The sequence below is a fragment of the Nicotiana attenuata genome, chromosome 7, assembly GCF_001879085.1.
Source record: "Nicotiana attenuata strain UT chromosome 7, NIATTr2, whole genome shotgun sequence".
Lineage (NCBI taxonomy): Eukaryota > Viridiplantae > Streptophyta > Magnoliopsida > Solanales > Solanaceae > Nicotiana > Nicotiana attenuata.
Window position 1 is genome coordinate 62,473,249 of NC_031995.1, and position 26,592 is coordinate 62,499,840.

The 26,592-nt window shown below is 37.7% G+C and overlaps 4 protein-coding genes across 4 annotated transcripts; 2 read left to right on the forward strand and 2 right to left on the reverse strand.

The window, feature by feature from the left end:
- LOC109229210 (coatomer subunit gamma-like) lies at positions 4,328-12,787 on the forward strand. Its single transcript, XM_019394564.1, has 18 exons — positions 4,328-4,631; positions 5,113-5,210; positions 5,338-5,388; positions 6,537-6,650; positions 6,742-6,942; positions 7,028-7,129; positions 7,962-8,069; positions 8,198-8,428; positions 8,793-9,043; positions 9,197-9,368; positions 9,501-9,656; positions 9,738-9,788; positions 10,476-10,616; positions 10,720-10,917; positions 11,008-11,139; positions 11,223-11,396; positions 11,837-12,076; positions 12,245-12,787. The coding sequence occupies exons 1-18, from the start codon at positions 4,586-4,588 to the stop codon at positions 12,437-12,439; spliced, it is 2,661 nt and encodes an 886-aa protein (XP_019250109.1). The 5' UTR covers positions 4,328-4,585; the 3' UTR covers positions 12,440-12,787.
- Positions 13,036-13,869, reverse strand: LOC109230101 (transcription termination factor MTEF1, chloroplastic). Its single transcript, XM_019395629.1, has one exon. The coding sequence runs from the start codon at positions 13,867-13,869 to the stop codon at positions 13,036-13,038; it is 834 nt and encodes a 277-aa protein (XP_019251174.1).
- Positions 14,436-18,691, reverse strand: LOC109229211 (guanine nucleotide-binding protein subunit beta-1). Its single transcript, XM_019394565.1, has 6 exons — positions 18,417-18,691; positions 18,219-18,313; positions 16,200-16,624; positions 15,735-16,092; positions 15,306-15,419; positions 14,436-14,957 (listed from the first exon to the last, which is right to left on the reverse strand). The coding sequence occupies exons 1-6, from the start codon at positions 18,520-18,522 to the stop codon at positions 14,922-14,924; spliced, it is 1,134 nt and encodes a 377-aa protein (XP_019250110.1). The 5' UTR covers positions 18,523-18,691; the 3' UTR covers positions 14,436-14,921.
- LOC109230102 lies at positions 22,821-24,121 on the forward strand. The gene is made up of 4 exons (XM_019395630.1): positions 22,821-23,417; positions 23,525-23,623; positions 23,810-23,884; positions 23,954-24,121. The coding sequence occupies exons 1-4, from the start codon at positions 22,821-22,823 to the stop codon at positions 24,119-24,121; spliced, it is 939 nt and encodes a 312-aa protein (XP_019251175.1).

Here is a 26,592-nt window from a genome sequence, read left to right on the forward strand (position 1 = left end):
TTGCAATTATAAATAATGATATTGCCTCCTCGACCTTAGATAAATTGATAATTGAAGAAATATGAACTTGGAAATCTCTTATAATCAAAAGGATTGTTTACTTGCTACATGATTCCTGAGTTTACTGCTGTTTTTAATAAATCCACGACTGATTATATTATCGGACCACCAGTAAGTGTCGAAGTCAACTTCTCGTTACTACTTCTTCGAGGTTAGACTGGATACTTACTAGGTACGCATTGTTTTTGTACTCATACTACACTTGTTGTGCATTTTTGTTTCACAGGCACATATATGTCTAGTGGCCTCCTTGGGCGAGCGGCATGGTTGATATGGAGACTTAGGTGATCCACATCTCTCGAGACGACCCATAGCCAGCAGAGTCTCCTTCAGAGTATTGTACTTTCTTTTCTGTCCAATTTGTATTCCGGACAGTTATTGTATTATATTTTATTTCCTAGAAATTGCTCATGCACTTGTGACACTGGGTTCTGGGATGACTATGGGATTATTCAGTATTTAAATTTTTTTAAGACATCATTATTTTCTCGGTTAAGTTTATTATTGTTTAATGTAAGGAAAAGAAATGATTTCATAAATACTAAAATGAGGAATTAATTAACTTCTTGGTGTTGGCTTGCCTGACAGTGGTGTCCGGCGCCATCAGGGCCCTTAATGGGTATTGGGTCGTGACAATCAGGGTGCAAAATGTGGCTGGAGCGTTAGTCAAGTCGAGTGGCATAACCAGGAAGTCATACGACCCATATCTTGTCACACAAATCGTCTTGTGTTCATCACCCTCTGCATTCCGAACTTACCAATAATCTGTCTTCAGGTCTATTTTGGAAAACACCGTCGCACCACCTAATCTATCGAACAAGTCTGCCATTAGCGGAATAAGATACTTGTTCTTCATGGTGATTTTGTTTAGAGCCCGATAATCGACACAGAGTCGTAGACTGCCATCATGTTTCTTTTGGAATAGCACAGGGGACCCGTATGGGGACTTAGAGGGCACGATGATCCCTGTGTCTAGCATTTCCGTCAACTATCTCCGAAGCTCGGTGAGTTCGGGTTGTGACATTCTGTAAGGCACAGGGCGGGTGGCTTCTTACCCAGCACCAACTCAATATCATGGTCCACAGTGCGCCTAGGCGGGAGTCTCTTTGGCATGTCTTGTGGAATGACGTCTTCAAACTCCAGTAGAAGCTCCTTCACGGGTGCATGGATGGGACCCAAGGAGCATTCTATATCTTCAATGCAGAGGGTAGCCAAGAACGTAGGTTCATGTCTTTTGACCCCCTTCTTCAACTGCAAGGCAGCCCATGCACGGGATAATGCAGGGCTTGGCCCCATTTGTTCACATCATCAGTAGCATGTGTGCATACGGTACGGGCATGGTGTTGGTTTGCTCATGAATTCCAACCCAACTATCAACTCGAAGTCATCTATGATCACCACGCGCAGGTTGAATTTTCCTTCATAAGGGCCAAGCTTCACTGGTACTTCTTTGGCTATTCCACCGACCGGCTGAGAAGGTCAGTTGATAGCCTTGACACGACCTCTGCTCTTTCCTACAACTAGACCAAGGCGCTTCACTTGAGTCGAGGCTAAGTAGTTGTGGGTAGCACCCGTGTCTATCATTGCCCAGATGGGCTTGCTATTTACCTTCATCTCGACAAACATTAAGGTTCTGTCTTGTTTAAGAGGATTCCTCTCATCCGCCTTCTTTTTTCCTTTCTTGGTGATTGGGAAGGGGTCCTTCTTCTTACGGATATGGGCATTGGTTCCCACTAAGGCCTCAGAAATAGAGCCAACAATTGCATTGAAGGCACCTACTGGTTCGGTCTAGTCCGCATCATCTATGTCGTCATCCGTCCCATCATCAAAAGCTTGATGGGCGTTCATATGTGCACGTGGGCATTAATTATTCCAATGTGGTCCGCCGCAATGACGACATCCTGAAGGGGGCTTTCTCCACCGATCATTGTTGTTTGACGCAACACTATTGCTGCATGAGGAAGGAGCCTTAGATTTGGTTGCACTCCGATCTCCTCCACTCCTGCTAGGTCTACCATTGCTAGGTTGGACCCCTTTGTATCCCACTCGGATAGGCTATTGAGGCCTATCCTTCTGAGCTTCCACTTGATAGTCCCAAGGCATTTCGTTGCTTGGATCGCCTTGGGTAGGGTATCCACCCTTTGTCTTTGCAGCTCCATACGGGCATAAGGTTTCAACCCTTCCAGGAATGTGAAGAGTTTGTCTTTGTCCCCTATGTCACGTATGTTCGGCATGAGCACGGAGAATTCTTGCACGTAATCCCGCACTGATTTGGTCTGGCAGAGCTCCCGTAGCTTTCTCCTTGCATTGTACTCAACATTTTTGGGGAAGAACTGTAGGCGTATGGCTGCCTTCAGTTTTGCCTATGTCTCGAGAACATCTTCACCGGCCCTGATTGCTTTGTACTTCACCCGCCACAAGAGTTTAGCATCACCCTGAAGATACATGGCAACAATTGCTACCTTCTTAGTTTCTTCTAAGCCCCTATGACATCGAAGTACTGTTCGATGTCGAAGATGAAGTTTTCCACTTCTTTGGCATTTCGAGCTCCACTGTATGGCTTTGGCTTAGGAATTTTCAGTTTTTGTGCCACGGGGGCGAGGTTCACAACACCCCCGATTTGGTTTCCGCCTCCTCGAAGCAGGCCTTGTAAAGCAGCATTGACAACATTGAGCTGGCCTGTCAAGTTGTCTATAGTTTGTTTCATGGAAGTCACCCTATCTGCCTCTTGTGCCCTGTAGGCTAAATCCTCGGCACGCTCCTATTGGAAACCCTCGAATTTACCAAAAATTCTGGCTGCTATGTGGCTGCTGTTTGTCGGTCTCCTTCAGAGTCGTGACTGATGTTTTCTATGTCAACTTCCGCCTGGAGCATTCTGCGGTCCAGGTCGTCCAACCTTTGCACTAGGCTGGTTCTTAGTTCAGACACTGTGTCCATGATGGGTCGTAATACGCCAATCGTCTCTTCAAGTGCCGCAATGCGGTCCCTATGATTCACCATGTTCAAAAATGGTGGTAATGGCAATGTGTTCCCTCGTTCGATGTCGAGCCTAGGCTTTGATACCAACTGTTACGCAACGCCTTCTCGAGATTCCTTGGAAGGGCGACGTAAGGCTAAGCAACTGATGTCAGTGTAGTTACTATCCGCCAACTGAGGTCCCCTACGTATGCTAGACGAGATTGTCAGTGTCGTACTGGAAAACCAATGTCAAGAGTAATTGAGAGAACAGAAATAAGAATTAAGAATGAAAGAAAACTTGATTGCATTAATGAAAGCTATTACAGAAAAGCAATACGGTGTCGAGGGGAAGAGACACCAGCGTAGAGAATTGTTTGCTTGCTTGATCCCCTCTAATAGTGCTTAAAAAAAATAAAACCAAAGTACAAGACCCCGCCTAACTAAGCTAGAGAATCATAATGCAAGTACATGAAATAAAACTACGCTATATTTAAAATGAAAAGGACTTAGTTTTCTACAAGGTAGAAATAGGTCCGTTGTCAGCAACCTTGTCTTTGGTATCATGGTTTATGCGCGTGGCGTTGTCTGCGCGCGCGACGCTGTTGGCATCTACTTGCGGCTGGGTGCTAGCGAGGGTTACCGATGGGGCGACAGAGGCACATGCGCGCTTGTCACTTGGCAGCCAAGACTACGGGGCCGTCCATGGTGCTAGGCATTGGGAGGCTTGCTAGAACGCCATGGGGCGCATCCAAGGGGTCATGTGGCATGGCTTGAAAGCCGCCCATGACAACAATAAATTTTTTAAGATATTCCCAAAGAAGTCCTCAAAAATCACAATAAGGCATATGAGGACTTCTATGGGCATGATTTTTTCTTAATGAAATAGCTAAATGGGATCAATTTTCTTAATTATATAACTTTATTTTTAATTCTATAACCTACGTAAAAATAAGCATGATAACTAATGACTAGCGATGAATAAATCCTAAGTTGAAAATATTGACTAAGATGATTGATGACTTCTATATTGTCATTGTTTTTTATTTATTTATTGGGTTGCTACATAGAATCAACAATCAACATTTTTTGGAACTCATATTCTTTTTCTTAAACTTATTTTATAACTCTAATATAATTAGTTAATATAGTATTTATATAATTTTTTAAAAATATGTATTTATTGAGACGGAATACACGCGTAACGGGCGTATTGTAAGGCTATTAATTTATAAATATGTAAATAATGTTTAATCTTTTATTTTTAAATTTTTTTTAATTCCGTCTGACGTGTAAACGAACCATTGGTTAGTGGCCTCTGTTTTGTTCAACTGTAAGATAGTCCACGGTTAAAAACCCGGATCCCTCATTTCACCCTCTTCAGTAAACTCGTACGCCGAGGGAGATCGAGAGATCTGTAATTCGACTTCGCTGCTATCCCCATATAAATATATTCAGATTCATTCTGTTTTTCACACAACGTTCTCACCTTTTTTCCGGTTACATTCTGATCGACTAGGTTTCACTTTTTTTTACCTGAATCCTTACAGATCTCTGCTGTAGTTTCAGAATGGCTCAGCCTCTGGTGAAGAAGGACGATGATCGCGATGACGAAAGTACGTTTTTTTTTCAGTTCCCGTTTCCGCTGTGTTTACTTTGATTAGAGAACGAGCTTAATTTTCTTTGTTTTGAATTTAATTGATTCGATTGTGCTTTTGCCTGTGTATAGATCTGCATTTTGGTTTAGATTCTAAATTAGCGTTTATTTGGCTAAGTGAATCTGAAAGATAATTACGGTCGATTTCTTATGAATCAGCTTTTGCTACTAGCTGTTTTTTTCCCTAACTTTCTTTTCATAACTACTTTTCAGTTGTGCAATGTGTATTTCACTCATATATCGCTATTAGGAATATTTAGTGGTGTAGTGTATAACTGTGTAGTGGAATGATGTCGAGAAAGTTAATTTGCTCAGATTATTATTGTTTAGTTTTACACTGTAGAAATGATCAGTTTCTGCCTAGATCTAGGTACATTAGGATTGAATGTGTATTTAGTGGTGAAATGACATTTTCATGTTGGATTTCTGTGACAAAACAGTGGACTACTCGCCATTTCTGGGGATTGAGAAGGGTGCTGTTCTTCAGGAAGCTAGGGTTTTCAATGATCCTCAATTGGATGCACGGAGATGCTCACAGGTATGTTGGTTTGGTCATTTTTTTTAAAATTCTGACGTGCAAAAGTAAATTAACTTCATTTCTGTTTTGTGGCATTTTAAATTGGTTGGACTTGAGTTTATTTTTGGGTGCTTTTTGGGTGTTTCAGGTCATTACGAAGCTTCTGTATCTTCTGAATCAGGGAGAGTCGTTTACAAAGGTTAGCTCTGAAGCTATTAGTCTTAGCAGTAAATCATCGTTCCATTTTTTGGCAAATTGTACAATGAAACATCACAAATTAAATGCCCAAACCGCCATTTAAAGAGGTGAAAGAAAACAAGGAAGAAATAGAGAGACGTGTGACGTCGGCTATCAGAGTATAACATCATATTTTATGAGAAAAAGTAAAATTCGAAGATAAGGATAATATATGATAAGTGACTCAATGACAAGCATAGTTTACTGTTTTTGCACGATGAAGGGCATTATCTTTCATGAATTCTACTCAACTTTGTACTTAAGGGAACAATTTTTGTTTTCTCTGGATTTATGTGGCCATACATAGAATTGGTATTAGCTGATTATGTCTCTTGTCTGTAGATCATATCATCTGTTATTTACCTTATCAAAAAATAAAAACATAAAATGGATAATATCACTTGCTAATGCCTGTCTACTTAAGAGTGAAGGAATAGTTCTCAATAATGCAATACATAGAGACATATAGTGTGTTAGTATGATAGTTTTTTCCCAATTAAATGATTGTTTCTGTACTTTTCCTTAGACATCTAGTCTGTTATCGTCTTGAACTATTTTCACAGTGTGCAATGAGCTTCTCTAGACACTGTCCAGCAGTTAAAAAAAATTTGGAATTCATAAAAATTTGGCTAGTCAAACGGAGAACTTTTATACATAATAAAGTTAATTAGCCAAATTGGATTTTCAACCTACTCAAAAAGATTGACCAATATGTGCAACAGATCAAAGAGAGGTTCCTCCCTTGAAGTATTTCCCTTTCTTTACTTTGTTTTAGTGTCCATATTTTAGAACCATACCCATTTCTTTGCTGTGCAATGTTTCTTTTTTATTATTACTGGAGCCATTTGTTAGTTGTGTAAATTCCTGTTTTAACGCATGTAGGTATTTCTGTCACGTCCATGCTATGTCTCTTGAATAGTTCTCTTTATCCCCTCTTAAATTTACAAACTGAAGCAAGCTAAATATTCTTGTCTTTTCTACAGTACAGAGATCTTTTTACATCACTTTGATGACTCTCTCTCTCTCTCTCTCTCTCTCTCTCTCTCTCTCTCTCTCTCTCTCTCTCTCTCTCTCCGGTAAGACTTCCACTTAAGCTGTTTTAATTTGTAGGCTGAGGCTACAGGAGTCTTCTTTGCTGTCACAAAACTCTTTCAGTCAAAGGATATTGGTCTCAGGAGAATGGTGTACCTGATAATTAAAGAGCTTTCTCCCTCCGCAGACGAGGTTAGATGCAAAGCGGTTTCTTCTTTTGTTCTTGTAAGGTTCCACTGGTTCTCTGAATGAAAATAACATGTGGTTTCTTTGCCTCTGAAAGGTCATCATTGTTACGAGCTCTCTTATGAAGGACATGAATAGCAGAACTGATATGTATCGGGCAAATGCTATTCGTGTCCTTTGTCGAATCACGGATGGGACACTTCTCACCCAAATAGAGAGATACTTGAAACAAGCCATTGTTGACAAAAACCCTGTTGTTGCAAGTGCTGCCCTTGTGAGTGGAATCCATTTGCTTCAGGTGAGGTTTCAATAACCCTTTTTCATGTTTTGCTTGTTTGGTGGTATCTTCCTAACCCTCCTTGGCCTATGTTTCTTTTCAACAGACAAATCCAGAAATTGTGAAAAGATGGAGCAATGAGGTACAGGAAGCTGTTCAATCAAGGGCAGCTCTTGTTCAGTTCCATGCACTGGCCCTGCTGCACCAGGTATGTGTGATATCTGCTATTTAACTAACAGATTTTGCTTTGAATTATTATCTATATCACAAATTTTTCTTTGTTTACACAATCATAACGAGTAAGTCTCATAATTAAAGAATTGAAATAGTACTAGTTCTCATATATACTGATTTGATTTTATGTTCTTAAATCTTAAAATATTTGGTGGGTGCCCTTTCTTTCAATGCTCAAGTGTAGTGGTGGCAAAATGGATAAAAGAAAACAGTTATCCACCCATATTATCCATTAAAATATGGGTCAGATAATGAACTATTTAAAAACGGGTCAAATATGGATAAGAACCATATTATCCACTTAAAAATTGGATAACCAATAGATAACTAATAGGTTTAACTTTTATATTTGTAAAGGCTCAAATTGGAGGTTCCTCAAGTTTGGGAGACTAGGAATTGTCCCAAAAGTGATCATATTCAAGAAGCCATGGATAGTATGGTTATCCATATTATCCGCCGGTCAACCCATTCTTTATCCATATTAAATATGGGTTAGGTCAGATAATTTATCCGTTTTGTATTACCCGTTTTCAACCTGTCCCATAACTAACCCGACCTGCCCGTTTGCCACCCCTACGCAGGTGTTAACATGTTTTGATCACTGGTTTCCTACCACCTGCTAAAGTCGAGTTTTTTCATATTCTACTGTTCATTAAAATCTCCGCTGTATTGTTTCTTCCTTTTAGTTTTTTGGTTCTTTCAATGTTGTGAAGGTAAAGGTGATAGATCACATGACAGGTTATGTTTCCCTAGGTCTTAACATCAAGGTTTGTTCAGCTGATATGATTTTCTTCCTGCATTTGCAGATTCGACAAAATGACCGTTTAGCTGTTAGCAAGCTAGTTACCAGTTTGACAAAAGGGAGTGTCCGCTCACCTCTAGCTCAATGTCTTTTGATTCGTTATACTAGTCAGGTGCCCTCTTTTTTCCCTTTTTCTTCCAGTTTTGGCATTAATTTAGTTATGTGATTGGGCTTTTGCCAACCGGAAAGATATCCTAATTCTGGATTATTTAATGCCAATTTGGATTCACATCTCTTCAGGTTATAAGAGAATCTGGCATTAGCCAAACAGGAGATCGTCCATTCTATGACTATTTAGAGAGTTGCCTTCGTCACAAAGCTGAAATGGTTATTTTTGAAGCAGCCAGGGCAATCACAGAGCTTAGTGGTGTGACTAGTCGAGAATTAACTCCTGCTATTACTGTTCTACAGCTCTTTTTGAGCTCTTCTAAGCCAGTTCTTAGGTTTGCTGCTGTCCGCACTTTGAATAAGGTGATTCATCTTAGTATAATTTCATTGGTCTACTAGTTTTATTACGAATGATTAATTTGGTAATTGTGGTTCATGAATAATTATTGAGTTGCTTAGTTGAATGGCACACATTACAATTTTTCCACATCAGGATAACCCTATCTTTGTTATTGTAAACAAACACTGGAATCTAATTCTCTCTGATATTGATTTTTATGCGACTAACAAGTAGGACTGCCTGGTTACAGTATTGACCTTCTTAACATTTGTAACTGAAAAGCTTAATTTGTTCAGAAAAAAAGAGAAAAGCTTAATCTGTTATAGTACCAACTGCTTTTGGTTTCTGCTGATGCAGCACAAGTATTAATTGTTGAACCATGTGCAGGTGGCAATGACACATCCTATGGCTGTGACAAATTGCAACATTGATATGGAGAGCTTGATTTCTGATCAAAATAGGAGCATTGCAACTTTGGCCATCACAACTCTACTCAAGACCGGGAATGAATCAAGCGTTGATCGTCTAATGAAGCAGATTACTAACTTCATGTCGGACATTGCTGATGAGTTTAAGATAGTGGTGGTGGAAGCGATTAGATCATTGTGTTTGAAATTCCCCCTTAAGTATAGATCTTTGTGAGTAATCATGGACTTCTCTTAGAAACCTGGATATGAATATACATATGTATGCAAAACAAAAATAGAGGGGTGTGGTTGGGGATACAACTTTTTTTCTTTCTTTTTTACAATCACTTAATATGGATATTTATGTTTTTTAAATAATAACAGGATGAATTTCTTGAGCAATATTTTGAGAGAAGAAGGTGGATTTGAGTACAAGAAGGCTATTGTTGATTCAATTGTGATCCTGATTAGAGATATCCCAGATGCCAAAGAAGGTGGGCTGCTTCACTTGTGTGAATTTATTGAGGACTGTGAATTCACGTATCTTTCTACGCAGGTTAGTTTCCTCTCCTCTTTTCTTGCTAATATCATGGTTTTCTTGTCTATCTACATTATTTCATTGTAATTTTGGTTTTCATTTGGTTTATGAGATGCTGTATTTATTTATTTCACCTCAATTTGCCCGTAGATACTACATTTTCTTGGAAATGAAGGACCTAAGACCTCTGACCCCAGTAAGTACATACGATACATATATAATCGGGTGATACTTGAAAATGCAACAGTTCGGGCCAGTGCAGTGAGCACCTTAGCGAAGTTTGGTGCCTTGGTTGATTCATTAAAGGTAGAATTGTTCTGGTTTCAGTTTTTATCATGTCTGAATGCTATATTTTGACTTTAAAACTGTTTCTTTAATATGCTGCAGCCTCGTATATTTGTGCTGTTGAAACGTTGTCTGTTTGACAGTGATGATGAGGTTAGTCCTGAGACTTCATGTCTTCTAGTTATTGCTATGCTTTATTACTGTGTTAATGATTACTTTATCCTTTTCCATTCTTGTTAGTCAGGTCAACCATTCGTTTGTGAAATTTAGGCCCCTGTATATATGAGAAATCATGCGCTTTCCAAAAGTATAGTTGTCTCCAATTAAACAAAAGGAAGTAAAAGAAAGAACCAAAGATTCCATATTTCATTTTGTTCATTCATGGTGTTGCAATTGCAGAACTCGTTTGGCATTTACTCATAAGAATTTCTTTTCACGATAGAAATGGTTGAGCCTTCAGCCAGCCTTCTGAAACCCCCACCCCCCATCTTTTTGTTTTTCCTATGTAAACTAAAAAGAAACAATTCGTAGTTTTTACTGTGTAACTAAGCTGTCTATACCTTTGTGGCAAGCAACTTGCACTTTAATTGCATGGACTAGTTATTTGCAACCTACATATGTGAGAAATCATCTGAAATGATCTGCATCTCCTTGCTCATCAGAAATACTGTTTTTTCACGACTGAAGTTTTAAAACTTCCATCAGCTTCTTCTTCATTTTCTGTCTTTATAACTCGGGTAAATGAATCAAATATTCTTTATAGTCTTCAATGATTGCGACATGTGTTTTTGTGTTATAATCTCTTTCGGTTATCTTAGAATTTTTGCAATCTTTTGGCAGGTTCGTGATCGTGCAACACTTTACTTGAATACCCTTGGAGGTGATGGTGCAGTTGTTGAAACTGATGAAGAGGTGAAAGAGTTCCTTTTTGGTTCACTCGGTGTCCCTCTAACCAATCTGGAAACAAGTTTGAAGAACTATGTATGTAGCTTCTCTATCTTGCAATCTCTAGTTCTTTTTGCATTTGTTATCTGATGTTTCTTTTTGCATTTGTTATCTGATGGTTTTGCTTTAATGGTGGCAGGAGCCCTCGGAGGAGCCATTTGACATTCATTCTGTACCTAAGGAAGTCAAATCTCAACCCTTGTCAGAGAAGAAAGCACCCGGTAAAAAGCCAACTGGTTTGGCTGCTCCTCCTGTGGCTCCCACTTCCACTGTTGATGCGTATGAAAGGTTACTGTCCTCTATTCCAGAATTTGCCAGTTATGGAAAGCTTTTCAAGGTTCGTATTTTGAGATTCATCATCATTTATTTTCTATGGTGATTTCTTTTGCACTTATTTAAGCTAGTCATTTTTTCTATGTATGATCAGTCATCTGCACCAGTGGAGCTTACAGAAGCTGAAACAGAATATGCAGTTAATGTTGTCAAGCACATTTTCGACAATCATATCGTGTTCCAGTACAACTGCACCAACACTATCCCTGAGCAATTGCTGGAGAATGTATTAAACTTTTATTTGGAGGCATTTCTTGCATTGTAATATTACCTGATCATCATTGTGAAGTGTTATTTGCCTGCTGCCAGGTCACTGTTATCGTAGATGCTTCTGAAGCAGAGGAATTTTCTGAAGTAGCATCCAAACCTCTCAAGTCCCTGCCATATGATACCCCAGGGCAAACATTTGTGGCTTTCGAGAAACCAGAAGGAGTCCCTGCTGTTGGGAAATTCTCAAACACGTTGAGGTTCATTGTCAAAGAGGTATATTTCTCCTGAATTATTTTGGAAACAAATCTGGATGGAATCTCTCTGTCTATGACTTTGAGGTATACCAGCCATGTCACTTGTGTGAAGCATCTTGACTAAGCCATCTCATTTCCATGATAATAGCTGCATCCCAAAAAGTTGTATAATTATCCTCCAAAAGCTGAACTTTAAGAACTAATTTTTAACCTCTAATTTTGGACCTGTTCTTCTAAACTAATATAATTCAGCTGCAGTGTTAAATTCCAGACCCAACCAAACGCTTGTTAACAAATCCTTTGCAGCCTTACCTCCCAAAGGAAAAGAAAATCTGATTCTTTTCTTTCCATCTGTAAATGGTTCTGATTCTGAAATGTAGTGCCTTTTAACTTGCCTAATATGTTTGTACAATCCATCTTTCTGTCAATGCACTGTGATGATCTCTGGTGATTCACTAGGTTGATCCATCTACTGGTGAGGCTGAAGACGATGGTGTCGAAGACGAATACCAGCTAGAAGACCTTGAGGTTGTTTCAGCAGATTATGTGCTAAAAGTAGGAGTATCCAACTTTAGGAATGCCTGGGAGAGTTTGGGACCAGATTGTGAAAAGGTAGATGAATATGGTCTTGGACCAAGGGAAAGCCTGGCTGAAGCTGTAAATACAGTCATCGACCTACTTGGCATGCAACCTTGCGAGGTTTGTCTTATGGTTTTACTCAACTCAAAATCTCAGACATTCTGTTAGAACTCTTTAAAGCAGGGCATACTTTGTAGCTTACCTCATTCATATTTAGTCAAACATCTTACTAGCAACTATGCGTATTTCTGTCTGTGGAAGCTGACTGTCCTATGATTCTTTTTCCAGGGCACTGAGGTGGTCCCAAGCAATTCAAGATCGCACACATGTTTATTATCTGGTGTTTACATTGGTGGTGTAAAGGTTCTTGTTCGGTTGTCATTTGGAGTCGATGGGCCAAAGGAGGTTGCAATGAAACTGGCTGTTAGGTCTGAAGATATATCTGTCAGTGATGCAATTCATGAAATTGTTGCAAGTGGCTAAGCTTTGTTAGATTGGCTGAAGACTAGTAGTCCTCGTCATGGCGAAGCAGAAAGCTATTTTTTTCTTTTTTGTACTTGGTAAATTTGATCTGTCAGAACTGCGAGACATTCTTCAAGGAGTCAGTCCGCTTAGGGAATTCGACCACTAAATTTGTCTTTCCCTTTACTTTTTTCTTTTGTTCAAAGCAAAGAGTCGATAGTCTAGTAGTTACCCAAACCTGCTCCGTATATTTTGCATATTGTCAAAGTGATCTCTCAGGTACTTCATGATTGTTGTATTCATTCTAAATTTTGCGATCAAGACAGTTCATTCTTAGTATGATTGTAGAAGTAATACTAAGACTTGCACTAATATGGTTTGAATTCACAGTTTCTCACCCAATTACTTGCACAGGGAAGGCTTAATGATCACAAGCAAGTGAATAAGTTACTAAATGAGATCACCTAGCGATGTAAAGAGGGCGCATTATATTAGGGGCAACGTGACACGAAATATATTTACACGAAACTAATCTTTCACCACTTGCCATTCGCTTTACTGAAAAGAAATATAATTAGGGTGCTGTACAAAAAATCATGAATTAAGAAATAGAAAATTTATTTCCATTTAGCATAAAAGCGTTGATCACTCCACAGCAACATTCGTTTCAAAGGCATGGTAACATTTCTTTCTTTGAGATGCAAATGTCTAGGCACAATCCTGTTTCTAAGGCTGAAAGCAAAGTACTGAGGGAACAGTTTCAGTTCCTGGATATCCCTCCTCATCTCCTCAACCAAATACACATATTTTGGCCACAAGTTCTGTTCAATGCTGTAACCAAATATAGCAGGAAATCTAGCACAAAACTTTGCTGATTCTTCGTAGGAAAACCCAATACCCCCCAAAAATCTAACCTTTTCTTCCAATTTATCAACTCGGGTATTCAGAAGATGAGCATTTAAGGTTGTTGGCAAGTTTAAATTTCCAATGTCCAGTTCTTTAAGATAAATCAGTGTCGGTCTCAGACAGAAGGGGACATTGGATTCAAGAATTTGAGGGCATCTAAGAATTAAACCTCGAGTTTCTTCTGGGGTTGCAGCCAAATCAAATTTGAAGAATTCAAAAACAGATTCAACATGGGCAGGACTAAATTCAGGTGAAAATACCTGGTCGCAAACAAGAGCTATTCTTGATATATCAGCTTCGGAGAATCCTTGGGAATTTAGGAGGTTCACAATGGATAAGATATGTAAAAGGGATTCAGGTGATGGGCTTTTGTAGGTTTTGTTTCCTGGCTTGATAATGCCGAGGGATTTTAGATACCGGAGATTTTCACGATTAGAAGTGCGAAATCTTAGGAGGGGAGGGTTTGGAGATGAAGAAAAAGGGATATTTGTGGCAGAAATGAAGAAGCAGATTTTTGTAGTTGGGATAGAAGAGCATAGAAACATAGCTTCTTTCCTTCTGTCTTTAGTTCTTTAGCCACATTTATCTACATTGTCTATTTGTCATGTGGCTCCATATATACGTCATCGTTGGTTATGACAATATCTTCCCTTCCAAATTGTTTACAATACGAGTAGTACTTACCAGTTTTTTTATATTAAAATGGTGAAATAATGTATTTTAAACATATTGGTCAAAAGTCCACTTATTTTTACTTCTGAAAAGGAAAGGAACAAATATTTTGGAGAAAATGACAGCGGGAGTAACAAATATGTTTCTTTTTCTTTTTATTCGCTAAAATAGAGAGTAAAGATAAATTTCACCTGTAATATCTAGTAGAAGGAAAGAAGAATTTTAATAAAGTTTCTTTCAACTAATTAATCTATGTTTTATTATTCTTCCACGGAATTCTCCTCGGCCTTGTACCATTCTAGTCCCCAAAAAGAAAATCTTGGGTTCTAATCGTATTCTAGGTTGCATTGCAACAATTTTACCCTTATGCCATTAGAAGCAAGTTAACAATATTACCAACTATCACATGCATATAATAATATACATATACACTTACACATGCGCGCGCACACATAAATTTGTATAGAGTGGGAATATTCTCAAATATGATAGAAAGCCAGAAAACAATGAACATTTTTACAAAAGACTCTTGTTAACCGGAGAGCAAATGTTCATGCCTAGGCTGTTCTATCAACTGACCATTTCAGTATCTCAACAGCTTTTTAATGGTGACAAAAGAAAAGCTTGTTTCCATTCTTCAAGCATCTCTTAAAGAATTTTAATTACAGAAGCAGCTGAAACCATCAGACAATTTTGGAAACAAACGGGTTATCCTTTACAACTGGTGCTGATCCAGTTATATATATCAGATTCATATGATCACAAGTGGAACAGTTTGGTTTCTCTGCCTGAAATATAAACTGGAGTACAAGAGATCTACAGGTTAGGACAATGCCAACGGAAACGCGAATAATAGGCTAGCTATGAAAGAAAATGAGAATGAAGAGGGATACGAATTAAATAACAGAATGAGGTGTTTCTTCCTTCAGATCACACTTCTGTGCCCTCCAAAAGCCCAAATCTGCCAAAGGAAAAAGGAAGTTAAATCTTGTTATAAACTCGGGAAAAACAAAGGAGATGAGCATCATTTGATTGTAAACCATTTCTTTCAGGTTTACTTGATATTCAAGGCTAACCATCATGAAGTCTAGCTCAAAGGGCAAAGCTGAGGCCCCAAATTTCAAGGTACTGTTTCTCACTGAGAACAGGGTTATTATTTAATAAGTTCTTCCCGCATGCACATAACTCTATAATTAAATGGTTCTAATATATTAGATTTCTTCAGTTCGTTATAAATTTGCTTGATGCTTGAAAAATATAATTTTAGTTTCTCGTTCATTAGAAAAAAGAAAACCACTCCGAAGCTTACCTTCAGGTTTGTATCCCAACTTCCTGTACATAAGGCGCTCCCATCAGCTGACAGTCCCAGGCAACTTATTCGCCCTTCATGAGAGTTTTGAACTGCTCCCAAGTTTAGGACCACCTATTGAGTCAAAGAGTAAATGCAAGAATAAGGCTGATGCCAAATAGGAAGAACAAAGACATCATAAACATAAACATGCACAAACAATCAAACTATTAGAAGTGAAAATGCTATCCCAAAAGGAAAATGATAATGAATTTGAATGTTATTTATCAGAAGGTTGCACGGAATGCTATTGGAAAAGAAGAGATGCCTATGAGTATACTTGGACCAAGAATTATCTCAAAATGTTTGCGAACAATAATTTCCAGAATGATAGAGGTTTTTTTTTTCTACGGAGAAATGAGTTAAAAGCAAGACGCGACTTTCTTGTACCTTTGCTAATAGAGTGTCCCACACATAACAATCACCATTTGAGTACCCGACAAAGAGAAGACGGCCTGAGATAGAAAATGCCATGGAAGTCACATGAGGGATATCACCATCACCATGCGGCTGGTAGTACACTTGCAGCTGGTGTCCAGTCCTAATGTCAAATAATCTGCAGGTTCCATCATCTGAACCAGTTCCAAATCTATTACCATCAGGGAAGAACTTTACAGTATTAACATCTCCCTCATGACCATGAAATGTTCGTTGAGCTCGACTAGCAACTCGGGTGTCCCACAGTCGAGCAGTTGTGTCACAGGACCCAGACACAAACAGTCTGGGGTTCGATGAACTAATTGAGACACTGGATAAATGGAAAAGAAATAAGATTGCTTCCCAAACTAAAATATGTTTAACATAGTTCAAGGACAGAGACAGAATACTTGCATAGTCAATTGATCACCAACTTACCTTAGTACATCTGCGGTGTGCCCAGATTGAAACTCACCTCCAAAGACAGAAGTTCTTAGGCCAGTAGTTATATCCCAAAGGACACATGTTTGATCACCAGAACTAGTTATTAGGTGAGTATCCTCATCTGGAACATACTGACAGGAAGACACATACCCCTTATGCCCACTAAGCATTCTTGATACAGGATGGTTCCCATCCTTATCGATTGGTGAATTTAAGTTGAAGATAGAGCAGACACTGTCAAGGCCACCGCAGGCAACAGACTGCCCACCAGGAGAGAAGGCGCAGGTCATAACCCAAGCACATGGAAGCTTAATTGCATGGGTTTTCTGGCTTGTGAGAGCATTCCACACTATTAATCTGCCATCTTGGGATGCACTGACTATACGATTCTTTTCTGGAGTCCAATCCAGTGAATATACCTGCAGAATAATTTTTAAGATTTTGGTCATACAACTTCTCAAATAAGTAATACTCGATTTATATTATGATATCCAACATACATCAACTAAGTTGTCATGGATTATGATGTTTCCTTATGGTCATATAACATACTCTTAAGTATGTCGTTTCCTTATTTAGAGCCCGTTTGGGTTAGCTGATTTAGAGTAGCTGATAAGCATTAGGTGCTGAAAAGCTCTTTAAAGTGCTGAAGCTGATTTAAAAAGTAAGCAGTTACGTGTTTGGATAAAAGTGCTAAAATTAATAATAAGCAGTTGAAGAACTGAGTATACGAAGAGTTTTGTTTTAAAAAGAAGTATTTTAGGGATAGAATAGTAAATATTTTGGTCAAACATAAAGTGCTTATAAGCTGAAATTTGATAAGTTAGGGGAGACCAACTTATGGTTTTTGGCTTATTTTTGGCTTATAAGCACTTAACTTATAAGCACTTTTAATTTTACCAAACGCGTAGATAAGCCAAAAAGAGCTTATAAGCCAGTTTGACCAGCTTATAAGCTTAGCCAACACCCTCTTACTTGCTTTAGCCTCTCCATCAATACATCATTCAGATACATCAACAAAGTTCTTAGAGGATATTATACACACCTAAAGAAGCAAAAGTCAGAAGCGAGTATGATCATGTAAAGTTTTTTCAATTTATTTAGTGATTACTGGTACTTAAAGGTTATTTTGTTTTGTTAGTTGAGTATGATGTTTCTTAATTCACTTTGGCCTCTGTATGGGTGAATTCTTCAGTTTGATCTTACATTCATGGTTTAATAGTTACTATAGCCGCCTTTAGAAAAGTAAACTGGTTTCACTAACAGCTTCCAGCTAATTGGCTTGATATCACAATCATCTTTGTTCAATCTCCAAGTTTCTGGGTGGAAGATAACTAACAAGTTGACCAAGTATTTATCCAAATTCAGTAGACACAACATCAGAGAATCAAGTAGTTTAAACATCATGGTCAGCACTTACTAAACTCATGCGTAGTTCAAAAATTGTTTGCCAGCTTCCTACATGTTGTGGGCGTAAGCTTGCAGTGAGGCTTTTAAAATACTTGCTTTGATGTGCCACTAACCGTAAAAGATCTAACAACCAAGCCAAGAAGAGTAAAATTCACCAAAGCTTAAAATCTTTTATCCTACGTATATTATAGTACTAACTAGTACCCCTTTTCTCCCTTTTTTATATAACTGTGTTCGACAGAATGAGAAGCTCAAGATGTTAATCTAGCTTATTTATCATATTAGCGGTAGTCGAACAAAATACTACACTAATAGTTAGAAAGTTGGTTTCATAAGATATATCACATTAAAAGACAAAATTTGTCAAGTTAAATGAATTCCAATTTAAGTTGTCAAATTTATGGATCAAACACTTTGTATGTCCCATATGAAAAGAGTGTTATACAAATGGGACACATGAAGCATGAATTTATTTGTATTTATCTTTTTGGGATAGGCAACAAATGTGCAAATACAGACAACTATTGGAACAAAATGAGGAAAATAAAGTGCCAATACAGACAACACTTGGAATAAAATTCACAAATTGGTGAAAGTATCTACCTTTCCAGTGTGTCCTTGCAGGATCCTACAACAAACCAGATCTGTTGGGCCAAAGGTGACCGGAGTTTTACCTTGCGACCTTGCATATCCAGAAACTGCAAAATATTTAACAGCCAAAAAAAAATCAGATCTCTAAATAACAATAACTTAAAACTCCAAAAAACAACAATAAATGAGGAATTGGAAGCAAGAAATAACCATCAGTGTCGAGTAACTCGAGACGCTTTTGCTTAAGTTTTTCACGGAGATCATTTACAGTCTGTGTAGCGGCCATATGCCGCTCTTTCAGCTCTGTCACTGACATTTTCAGGGAAATTCATACATAATTCTTCTGAAAATCTCAATATTGTGGAACAATCGTTGATTAAATTAGGGTTTTTTCTGAAGAGGAAAGGAGAGAACGAGTCGGGCTGAGTCAGTGGCGAGTCAGCGAAGTTGGTGGTGGGCGCGTGGTGGTGGATGGGTTTCAGCCTTTTACAGATTGCTGTTGACTGATAGCCGCCGGGTCCACGCTGTATGACGTGGCGGCGTGACATGTTGTTGTTGTTCCAATGGGGTCCACAACGACTTCGTTGACAGCGACTCCAAGTCCTTTTTGGGCTTCTGGCCCAATTGAAAGTCTCATCGTTAAGTCGTTGGTCCATTAGGATGTTAAAATAGCACGGGCTAGCCAGTTTCGGACTGCTCATTTAAAAATAATCAATATTTGCAAGACCACTGAAAAGTAGTTATTATTTTGCTGCAAAATGGACCGGTCCAGCATAATATACTGGAGATCGTTGTGTATGAACTTCCAGCATATCATGCTGGAACTCCAACATGCGGAAAGTTCCAGCACAATATATTGGAGATTGGAGCACCAGTGTATGAACTTCCAGCATATTATACTGGACCGGTATATTATACTGGAACTCCAGTATATTATGCTGGAGTTCCAGTATATACTTATGCTGAACTCCAGTATATTATGCTGGAGTTCTAGTATACTTATGCTGGAACTCCATTATAATATACTGGAGTTCTAGTATACTTATGCTGGAACTCCAGTATATTATGCTGGAGTATTTTCGGATTTTGAACAGTGTTTTCGTTCAGATTTATCTTTTTGAAATTGTGGCTATTTTTGAATGACCACTTGTAAATCTGGCTATTTTTTAATTTCTCCCCTAATCTAACTACCAAATCATAAACAAAGCAATTCTTTCTTATAATATGTTTTGGGACTAGCTCATTGCTTCATTACATATATATCCCATTCGTTTTAGTTTATGTGAATTTTTCCGGAGTATGAAGCTCAAATAGATTAATTTTTCGTATGAATTCAATATAAATTTTTAGAAATTTTTAAAAATAAAATTTACATATTTAAAAATTATATAAAAGTATTATAAGTCACAATAGTTAACAACTCAAAATATTTAAGAAGTATTTACGAAAAATATAATCAAAGAAAACCTTGTCAAGCACCCCCAAATAGTAATAATATCACATCAAATGAAATAGAGAAAGTATTGTAGAAGGAATAGATGTGGGGTCCAGTAGTTAATTTAATATAGTATAATTAGGTGAAGCTAGTTGACAAAGTAGGTTAGTTAATTAGCTGTATAAATAGGAGTTAGTTACATGTGTACAGTAGCCCTCTTAGAATTAGTTAGAACATTTTGTCTGATACAGATAATGGAGCTTCTTCTTCTTCTCCACCGACTTCCTTCCTCTTCAGCCATGGCTGATTTGTTCAACATGGTATCAGAGCTTTCAGGCGAGATCAATTAGCTCAGCAGCTTCAGGAGAGGAATATCACTGGTTAATCGCTTCCTTTACTCTGTTTCTTTACCATTTTTGAGCAAATTTCCTGAAATTAGGGCGTGTTCAATTAGTGTCAATTTTTGGTGTAATTGAGTGAGTCGTGACCTAAATCACCTCAATTAATGTGGTGCGATACAGTCGATATTATTTACAATTACAAATGACGACGGGATCTCCACCTCATCAGCTCATCCTATGGCGACTGCAACTCAGACTCATACGATGAATTCTCCAGATCTGGTACATCACAATCATCATCTATACATTCATCCTTCAGATACACAAGGTTCTGTTCTTATCTCAATTCAACTTCAAGGTTCTAAAAATTACTCAATTTGGAGTCGGTCAATGAAGATTGTTTTGCATGATAAAAACAAACTAGGTTTTGTTTTAGGAACTTGTAGAAAAGACATGTATGATCCTAGCCTGCATGAACTCTGGAACAGATATAATGCCATTGTTCTAGCTTGGATAATGAACACAGTATCTCAAAGTCTGATTAGTACTGTGATTTATGCTTATGATGCACGTAAGATGTGTGAAGACCTTAAAAAGAGGTTTGATAAAGTAAATGCCTCTAGAGCTTGTTATTTGCATAAGGAAATTGCTGCACTAACTCAGGGCATATCACCTGTGTCTGTGTATTTCTCGAAGCTTAGGGAACTATGGGATGAGTATGAGACACTATCTCCTCCTCCTTCATATGGATGCCCAGAGTCTGTCAAACATGCAAAGCATTATCAGTTGCAAAAGTTATATAAGTTTTTAACAGGTCTTAATGAATCCTATGAGAATGCAAAGGACCAAATTCTTATGACAAGGCCATTACCAAACATAAATCAAGCATATGTTATGATAGTCAATGTAGAAAGTCAAAGAAGAAATGGCACTTGTTAGATTAATGCTAGCATTGGTGTTGATGGCAATGATGCTACTGCACTTCTAAGCAGTAGAGGAAATAACAATGGTTACAATTCTTGCAGGGGCGGATTTACATGGACCCAAGCGATTTTACGGGACACCCCTTCGTCGAATTTTTTTACTACACACACACACACACACACACACACACACACACATACATATATATATATATATATATATATATATATATATATATATAAGTGTAAAATAAAAATTACATATAAAATGATTAAAAGTGACACCGCTTCCATCAAAACAGCTTAGTAGTCCAACGGTTGTCAGCTTCAGCCTTCAGGTTTGATGTGACAGGTCACGGATTCAAACTCCCTTAGCTCCAAAAATATTTTTCGACAGTTTCACTTAATTTGAAAACGTGGCTGCTAATTACGGGCCTATTGCTAAAAGTATGGGCTGTATTTAAAAACTATTTGACCACTTTACAAACTACTTGACCGTACAAACAACTATTTAAAGCCCTTCTGAAATAGGATTTAATACCGTTTCTTTGCCCTCAATTAGAATACATAGACTGCCTCAATTAGTATAAAAAGGACCGGTGCCCACTTTTCAGTTTTCTAACTCCAAAGAACCTAAATTGCACCAAGTTAGTACTAATTATTTATCTCCTTTGGTGATAATCTTTTATTATGTGCTTGTTCTTTTACTTTTTTATTTCTTTATGATTATAACTATGAATCTATGATGGTAATTTTAAATTTATAATTGATATTTTTGGGGAATGATTTCGGGGGTTATTGAAATTTTTAATTATAAGTTATTGTCGTGCTGGTCATGCTAACATAGTTTGACTGATTCATGTGATTGTAAATGTTGAAATTAGAGTATACGAGTGCGTAGTATAGATTAGCTCCTAGTTTATTTATTTCTATTTTCTTGTTATAATGAACTTATTTAGGATTTATCTAAAGAATAAAGTGGATACTTGAATTTTGATTCAGATTAAATTACAATGAAGAGATACTAACCTACAACTTCCAAAATTCCAAAATCAAGTTCAACAGCTCAAGATTTATCTAACTTGGAAGAAATAGCTAATGAGTCGGAACAACATCAACAAAGTGAAAGAGTTAATTTAGGCTCTTTAGAGGTTGATCCTGGGAAAAGATTAGCAATTCGAAAATATCATCCAAATGATCATGATGCAATAGGAAGAACATATCTTCAAAGAGGTGTTTTCCAACCTCGAGAGCACAAATTTCCTCAAAGAATTTTTTATGGCAAATTACGTCGCTTTAATCCTCAATGGTTTCTGAGTATGATTGGTTGGAGTATAGCACAACAAAATATGCAGCTTTTTGCTTCTATTGTTATTTGTTTCAAGATGAATGCATCAATCAAGGGGGAGGAGATGTATTTTCAAGTATAGGATTTACAAGTTGGAGCAAGAAGGATAGATTTGATATGCATATTAGTGGACCAAATAGTATTCATAATCAGTCAAGAAAGTAAAGTGAAGATTTGATGAGACAAAAATAATCTATTCACAGTGTACTTGCTAAACAATCTGATCAACAAAAGCTAGAATATCGGATTCGTTTAGAGGCTGCGGTTGATATGATACGATATCTTTTACACCAAGGATTATCTTTTCGAGGGCATCATGAAGATGAATTATCTCTCAATAGTGGTAACTATATTGAAATTGTTAGATGGTATACTAAAAGATGTGATCATGTTGCCGATATATTTAAAAAAGCTTCAAAGAATAATCAATCGATTTCTCCATACAATCAAAATGATATTATTACTGCATGTAAGATGGAAACAGTTAAATGTATCCTTTAGGACTTAAATAATGATCACTTTTCTATATTAGTTGATGAATCTCGTGATGTGTCATGTAAGGAGCAAATGACTATTGTTTTGCGGTATGTTGATAGAAGGGGAAGTGTGATGGAGCGATTTTTTGGTATTGTTCGTGTTCGTGAAACTATTGCTTTGTCTCTAAAGAATGGAATTGTTGGTTTACTTGCTCAACATTCTCTAAGTCCATCTTTCATACGTGGACAATGTTACGATGGAGCAAGCAATATGCAAGGTGATATAAATGGGCTTAAAATCTTGATGCAAAAAGAAAGTAAAGGTGCTCATTCTATTCATTGTTTTGCTCATCAACTTCAATTAACTCTTGTTGCGGTTTCTAAAAGATGTGATGAAGTGCAAGAACTTTTATTGGTTGTTTCTGATATATTAAATTTGGTGGGATCTTCTTTCAAGCGTAGAGATGAACTTCGTGAATCTCAAGCAGAAGAAATTGAAGAAGCGTTACCTAAAGGTGAGCTTGAAATTGGGAGGGGCTTAAATCAAGAATTAGGTCTTACTAGAGCTGGTGATACTCGATGGGGCTCTCACTATAAATCCTTTAACAATTTTATTATTATGTTTGGACCTATCATTGATGTACTTGATGCTATTGTTGTTAATGCACGTTTTGAAGAAACGTGTAAGGCAAAGGGATACCTTAAAGCATGTTTAACATTTGAAGTTGTCTTCATGTTGCATTTTATGCGCACTATTTTAGCAATCACAAATGAGCTTATGTTGCCTTTCAAAAGAAGGAGCAAGATATTGCAAATTCTATGATACTTGTTAGAGTGGCAAAAGATCAGTTGCAACGTCTAAGACAGGATGGTTATGCTTCACTTATTGATGAGGTATCTAAGTTTTGCATCAAATATGACATATTGATACCTAACTTTGATAAGCCTTATGTTATCCTTGGAAGATCATGTCGTAGAGTTGCAGAGTACAATAATTTACATCACTACCATGTTGTAGTATTCTATAAAACTATTGATTGGCAATTTTAAGAACTCAATAATTGCTTTGATGTTGATCAGGTGACAACTGAATTGCTTCTTGGAGTTGCTTGCTTGAACCCAGTTAACTCTTTTTCAAGCTTTGACATTGAAAGGGTTTTGAGATTAGCTAAGCTATATACTGATGATTTTGATAAATATTCTGTAGTTGACCTTCATTTTTAGCTTAAGAATTACATTGTTGATGTCAGAGATCATGACAAAAGGTTTTCCGATCTTAAGGGACTTGGTGATCTTTCTAAGAAACTAGTAGAGACAAAGAAGCATGAGACTTATCCTCTTGTGTTTCGGCTAGTGAAATATGATGACCCAAAAGGTCATCTTATGTTTTAGAACTTGATTCCGTATTTCAAGGCCTTCAAAACCTTATTTTATTCCTCCTCAATTTGCGTGTGCAGTCCGGGCGCGTTTTCGAAAAGCTTTTATGTGAAAAATTGATGAAATAATAATTTTTGGCCTAAAAAGTTAATTTTGGTTGACTTCGATCAATATTTTGAGTAAATAGACTCGGACCCGTATTCTGACAGTCCCGGTGGGTCCGTAGTAAAATATGGGACCTGGGCGTATGTCCGGAATCGAATTCCGAGGTCCCTAGCTCAAGATATGAATTTTAAATTAAAATTGAAAGACTGAAATTATAATGGTTATAAGAATTTGGTTATCATTTGATCTTGTTGGTATTGGGTTCGTATTTTGATTCCGGAGCCCGGTACAGGTCCGTTATGATATTTATACCTTATCTATGAAATTTATTGAGAAACGAAACTGATTTGACGTGATTCGGACCTTTGGTTGAGAAAATAGAAGTTTTAAAACTTTCTTGAAAATTTCATGCAATTTGGTGCTAAATTTGTAGTTCTAGGTATTATTTTGGCGATTTAATCGCGCGAGCAAGTTCATATGATGTTTTAAGACTTGTGTGCATGTTTGGTTGGGAGCCCCGAGGGCTCGGGTGAGTTTCGGATAGGCTACAGGATGTTTTAGACTTAGGAAATCTGGTATTGTGCTGCAACAACTGTTCTGATATGCCCTTCATCGCGTTCGCATAGGTAGCATCGCCAACGCGAAAGGTAAAATGGGGGCAGGGGGGATTTTCTCTTTGCGAACGTGAAGGACTGGTCGCGAACACGGAGCAATGGGGGTGTTACCCTTCGCGAACGCGACCTATCTATCGCGAACGCGAAGAATATGGGACCTGGGGGAGGGGCCAGTAATCTTCTTCGCGAACGCGTCCCTTGGGTCGCGAACGTGAAGGCCAGGGGGGAGATGCCTTATGCAAACGCGTATATAGACTTGCGAACGCGTAGGCCTTAGGCCGCTGTGTATCGAGATCGTGACAGGCCTCTCGCGAACGCGAAGAAGGCCTGTCCGGTGATTTTAAAACAGACTTTAACACGGGATTTCTTCAAAATTTCATATCTCTTTCACTAGAACTCAACCTAAGGTGATTTTTGAAGAGGGAATTCAATACCAAATCATAGGTTTGTGTTCTTTAATCATTTCCTTCAATTTCCGTCATCACCATTAGATTTCTAGTCCTAATATTGTTCTTTCATGGTAGAATTAGGGATTTTTTGAAGAATTGGGTTTTTTTATAAATTGGGGATTTAGAACTCGATTTGGGATCGGATTCCGGAACTAACGGGTGAATGGGTTTTGGTCCGAACCTTGAGTTTTGACCAAGCGGGTCCGGGGTCGGTTTTTGACTTTTTGGGGGAAATATTGAGAAATCTAAATTTATGTATTGGAATTGATTTATTTAGCGATATTTGATGTTATTAAGTTAATTATGGCTAGATACGAGTAGTTCGGAGGTGGAAACTAGAGGAAAAGCGGTAATTGAGCAGTGAGTGGCCTGTGAGTCAAGGTAAGTGTAGTGCCTAACTTTGACTCGAGAGATTAGGGATCCTTGACTTAATTTGCTATGTGAAAATCCATGTGAGTGGCATATAGGTGAGGTGACGAGTACCTATGCACCGCCAAATTATCTGTTTTGCCTGTTCCTTTCCCGTTCTTAATATATTATCTTGCTGTCTTAACTGCTACATGCTTATTGGTATTTTCATGTTTAATTGCTACTTGTTAGACATTGTTTTTCATTATTGAAGGTATTAGCTATCCCGTAGTTTCATTGTATCATATTATTGGTTTAAGCTGGTTTATCGGTGTTTTATGGTACATTTTGGGTTGGTCTCCTTGTGTTTAATTGAGTGAAGTTTCATAATTGTATAGCTTTCTGTTTACTTTGGTTTGAGGCTTAAATATTGTGGAGAGTTTTGATCTAAATTGTGAAATTCCTGTTCTTATTGTGTGATTGGTACTGATATGGTGGGATCGGGTTGCGCGCCGCAATATGAGGAATAAGGATGGTATATTGAGGAGGAATAAGGGTGAAATGCTATTATATGGTGGGATCGGGTTGCACGCCGCAACAGGAGGAATAAGGGTGGATTGATATGGAGTAATAAGGGTGAATATTAATATTGATATTGATTATATGGTGGGATCGGGATGCGCGCCGCATCAGTTTATGTGTTTATATATCTTTTTTCTACTGTGCAAGTTATTTTGTAGTTTGACTTTTCACTTAAGGATTGGTTATAGCTGGGTACTAATGAGATACCAGAGTTCTGTATTCTTTCCTTGCAAGTTACTATTTTATTTGTTTTGTTCCTCTTTCTGTTTTATTATGCATTGTAGGCAGGTTATACTGTAACTGCCCCGCCATAGCCTCGTCACTACCTCGTTATATATATATATATATATATATATATATATATATATATATATATATATATATATAT

Bases quoted from the DNA above. Each gene is read 5' to 3' on its own strand.
- LOC109230102 (XM_019395630.1), top strand. From the start codon at position 22,821: ATGACTATTGTTTTGCGGTATGTTGATAGAAGGGGAAGTGTGATGGAG. The intron at 23,418-23,524 runs GCAAAGGGATAC...GCCTTTCAAAAG, and splicing joins GTTTTGAAGAAACGTGTAAG to AAGGAGCAAGATATTGCAAA. The intron at 23,624-23,809 runs GTATCTAAGTTT...GATGTTGATCAG, and splicing joins ATGCTTCACTTATTGATGAG to GTGACAACTGAATTGCTTCT.
- LOC109229211 (XM_019394565.1), bottom strand. From the start codon at position 18,522: ATGTCAGTGACAGAGCTGAAAGAGCGGCATATGGCCGCTACACAGACT. The intron at 16,093-16,199 runs GTAAGTTGGTGA...CCATTTATCCAG, and splicing joins CACACCGCAGATGTACTAAG to TGTCTCAATTAGTTCATCGA. The intron at 15,420-15,734 runs GTACAAGAAAGT...TTGACTCAATAG, and splicing joins GGGACACTCTATTAGCAAAG to GTGGTCCTAAACTTGGGAGC.
- LOC109229210 (XM_019394564.1), top strand. From the start codon at position 4,586: ATGGCTCAGCCTCTGGTGAAGAAGGACGATGATCGCGATGACGAAA. The intron at 6,943-7,027 runs GTGAGGTTTCAA...TCTTTTCAACAG, and splicing joins GTGGAATCCATTTGCTTCAG to ACAAATCCAGAAATTGTGAA. The intron at 10,617-10,719 runs GTATGTAGCTTC...TAATGGTGGCAG, and splicing joins AAACAAGTTTGAAGAACTAT to GAGCCCTCGGAGGAGCCATT.
- LOC109230101 (XM_019395629.1), bottom strand. From the start codon at position 13,869: ATGTTTCTATGCTCTTCTATCCCAACTACAAAAATCTGCTTCTTCATT.